At 30.1% G+C, this 3,341-nt stretch overlaps 1 protein-coding gene across 1 annotated transcript in view; it reads right to left on the bottom strand.

Annotated features, from left to right (window-relative positions):
- The window catches only part of LOC107632087 (heterodimeric geranylgeranyl pyrophosphate synthase small subunit, chloroplastic), a gene marked incomplete in the record, with an annotated part of 2,603 nt that continues 1,765 nt past the window's right edge, over positions 2,504-3,341 (bottom strand). The window contains 1 exon segment of the mRNA XM_016335724.2: positions 2,504-3,341. Within this exon segment, the coding sequence (XP_016191210.1) occupies positions 2,853-3,341 (489 nt within the window).

The following is a 3,341-nucleotide window of genomic DNA, read 5'->3' as shown; positions in this document are numbered from 1 at the left end:
AATAAGTTTAAAAATTAATTTTTTTTATAACGTGATAATGCATGATTAAATCTCTATGTAAACTTCTTTCACACATAAAAATTAATTCTTTAATATGATCTTCATTGTTATAAATTATAAATAACAGAAAAAAAATATACATCGTACAATTTTGTTTTTTGCGGCTAATTACCCAGTGTTAAAATCCATAAAATTGATATTTATTTTGAAATTAAAAGAAATTGACAAATGTTTAACTTAATAACTTTGCTTTAATTAATGATTCTTGATGTAGGGTAATTTCTCGGTTCTTAACATTACTCAAAGAAGATGTAACTTGTGTTGCTGCCGGTGAAGCATTAGCTTTGATATTTGACTGCGATAAAATTGACAAGTTTTTTGTTAAAACTGAAGAATTATTATTAGAGTCTTACGATGGATTAAGAAAATACATCAAAGACATTATTTTGAAACAATTAGAGAGTACTTCAATGGAAGCTAAAACTGCACTTCTTCTGAAATAAATGTTCAACAATGCTGCACTTTCTCTTTTATGAATAGCTCAAATTTCTCAAGAATTTTTTGGGAGAAAAAAAATTTTCAAACTATATGATGGTTAGCTTTTAAAAAATTACTACATAATTAATAAATATAACTCTTATTTATTATCAAATATTTGAATTTTTCTATCGTTGTTATATTAGGAAAACAAAGTCATTCAACAATTATTTACATTTGTACCTTATTATGAAGAGGAAGACACTCCATACCTGTATGAACCTACCTTAGAAAAGGTTAGCAAAACGAATTTTGTTTTTGTTGGAAAATACAATTTCTTAGTTTATTAATAATTTACTTCATTTCTAACAGATTATCTCTGTGCTACTTGAGAGAAAGATCCTGAACTATTAACAAAAAGTAAAATAAAAAAAGAGCGAGAACAGGTATAACCAAACTTCTTTTTTTATATCCATATTTTCTCATTTACATGAATATTTATGTTACTTCATCATTTCATGATTCATCTTTCAGATAAAGTCAATTGTTGATGAATCAAAGACTAAACTTATGAAAAAAAGGCGCACATTTGCAGAGGTGAATCCTTAAATGATCTTTTTCTATATATATAAAAATATGTTTGATTAACTAATTTATACTTAAATTTATTTTGTCTCAGGAGAGAAAAGGCAAGGCATATTGTGATGAAATTGAAGCAGAAATTCTCTTTGGGCTAATTAAACAATATTACTTTTGTACATGATTAACTTTGGAATCCTTTGGATTTTTAATTACTGAGTATTATTAGATTAGTGATTTTTTATGTTTATCTTACCTTGACATTGATATACATAAAGCCACTAAATTTTTAACGTGATTTCTGAGGTTGACATCGTGCACCAAAATCGTCTCTAAGATTTTAATTGTACAACGTCTTTGAAATTGAAAAAATTATACCATATTAGTCTCTCACCCATTTTCTGTTAACGACGCGCTGATGTGAACTTTTAGTAACACATGTCACCTCATGATTTGATTACGTATACCGATATGATGACGTGTCGGTCATTGACATGTGGCATATTAACGTGGATCATTATACCACATATCACAATGCTATTTTGTCACGCGTCAGATTATGCCACGTGTCATAATATTATTTGTCCACGTGTCATCCACTATGTTATCATTACATATGCACCAAATTGGTTCCTTACTTTATATCAAATAACTCATTTTAGTTGCTAAAATTGAATGTCGTGCACTAAATTAGTCTTTTCGTCAGTTTTTTCTCTTTTTTTTTATAAATTCAAAATTTTTAATTTTTTTGAATACACTAATTTTAATTTTATCTTTTCACAAATTATTTAAATACAAGTGCTTTTATAAAATATTTTAAAAATTTTAATTTTAATTATACAAATTTTTTCTATAATATTTTATTAAAATTCATTATTCCCATCCATTTTAAAAATGTCTCATTCTCCATCTAATTGACTTCTCACTAATTCATATATTACACTATTAATTAATATAAGTACTTATTGTAACCATGACTTGAACAGTATTAAAACAAATACAAATAAACACAAGAAGCAATAATAAAATTTTGGATTTAGCTAACATGTGCTCTATTAATACAAGTTAAAATTATTAATTAAAATTTTATTATAAAAAATTATATAATAAAAAATATAATTAAAATTAGTGTACCAAATGTCACTGGCCAATACATCATCATACCATTACACATGGACAAACCATTAAGTGACACATGTCACCAAAAATCCACCTCAGCGCGCATCGTTAACGAAAAACAAGTTAAGGACTAATATAGTACAATATTTCCAATCCCAAGAACATAATTGGTGTAATTAAAATCTTAGGGACGATTTTAGTATACAACGCCAATTTCAAAAATCACTTTACGCTAAATTGAAAATTCACCCGGGCACTATAAATCAAATTGACAGATTTAACATATAAATAAATCTAATATCTTATAATGTGAATTTCATATGCATTAAAACATATAATGAGTAAAATGTATATATTAAGGATAATACTGATTTAGGGAGTTGTAATGTTAACTTTGTATCACAAATAGAAACTGGAATATAAGCATCATGCATATCTAACAACATAGTCACGTAGACAATGCTCTCTTGTTTTTGGGTCCATGTTTGGGGGCTTCCACGTCCCTTTGAATAGTCAACATAAACCCAACAATAAGTGGAAAATCTAACTCTAAATGATGCTTCTGTAGACCTGCGTTTCCAAGCTCTAAAATAAGTTCTGTATGCAATAGTTAGCCCTCAACGGGCTCAGATCAACGAAAAACTATACATAGTTGAACTCTAAGAAGTAAGAACCCATCATCCTCTGGTCTCATCAATGGTGAAACTTCTATCAATAGCATAATCCACAAAACTGTAAAGAGGGACCACACGCTCCCCATACTTCTCAAATCCATCCAATTCTTGCTTAGCCTTTTCTCTAAGCTCTTCAGCCACCTCTTGTGCTTTCTCAACACCATAAACTTCCACATAACTCTTACCCTTCTTTTTCCCGTCATTACCACCCTTAGCTTTCAACCTCTCTTCCAAAATATCATCCACAACTGCATATAGTACCCCAACAGCTCTCCCATACCTCCTCAGTCTCTCTATTTCATCATCTTCAGCACCAGCCAACAATCCTCCACACACTGCAGAACACTCCCCCATTTCACCGTACTTTTTGTCTTGTATAAATCCAACTGCATTTGGTCCTCCTTCGAGGTCCAGGAACTGCCCTGCCGCCATACCAGTGGAGCCTACAGAGCGGGCTATCTCTGCAATAACACGAAGGAGGTAGCGCTCGGG

The sequence above is a fragment of the Arachis ipaensis genome, chromosome B03 (assembly GCF_000816755.2).
Source record: "Arachis ipaensis cultivar K30076 chromosome B03, Araip1.1, whole genome shotgun sequence".
Taxonomy (NCBI): Eukaryota; Viridiplantae; Streptophyta; class Magnoliopsida; order Fabales; family Fabaceae; genus Arachis; species Arachis ipaensis.
The sequence above is the reverse complement of the archived record's forward strand: the minus strand, read 5'-3'. Positions and strand labels throughout refer to the sequence as shown.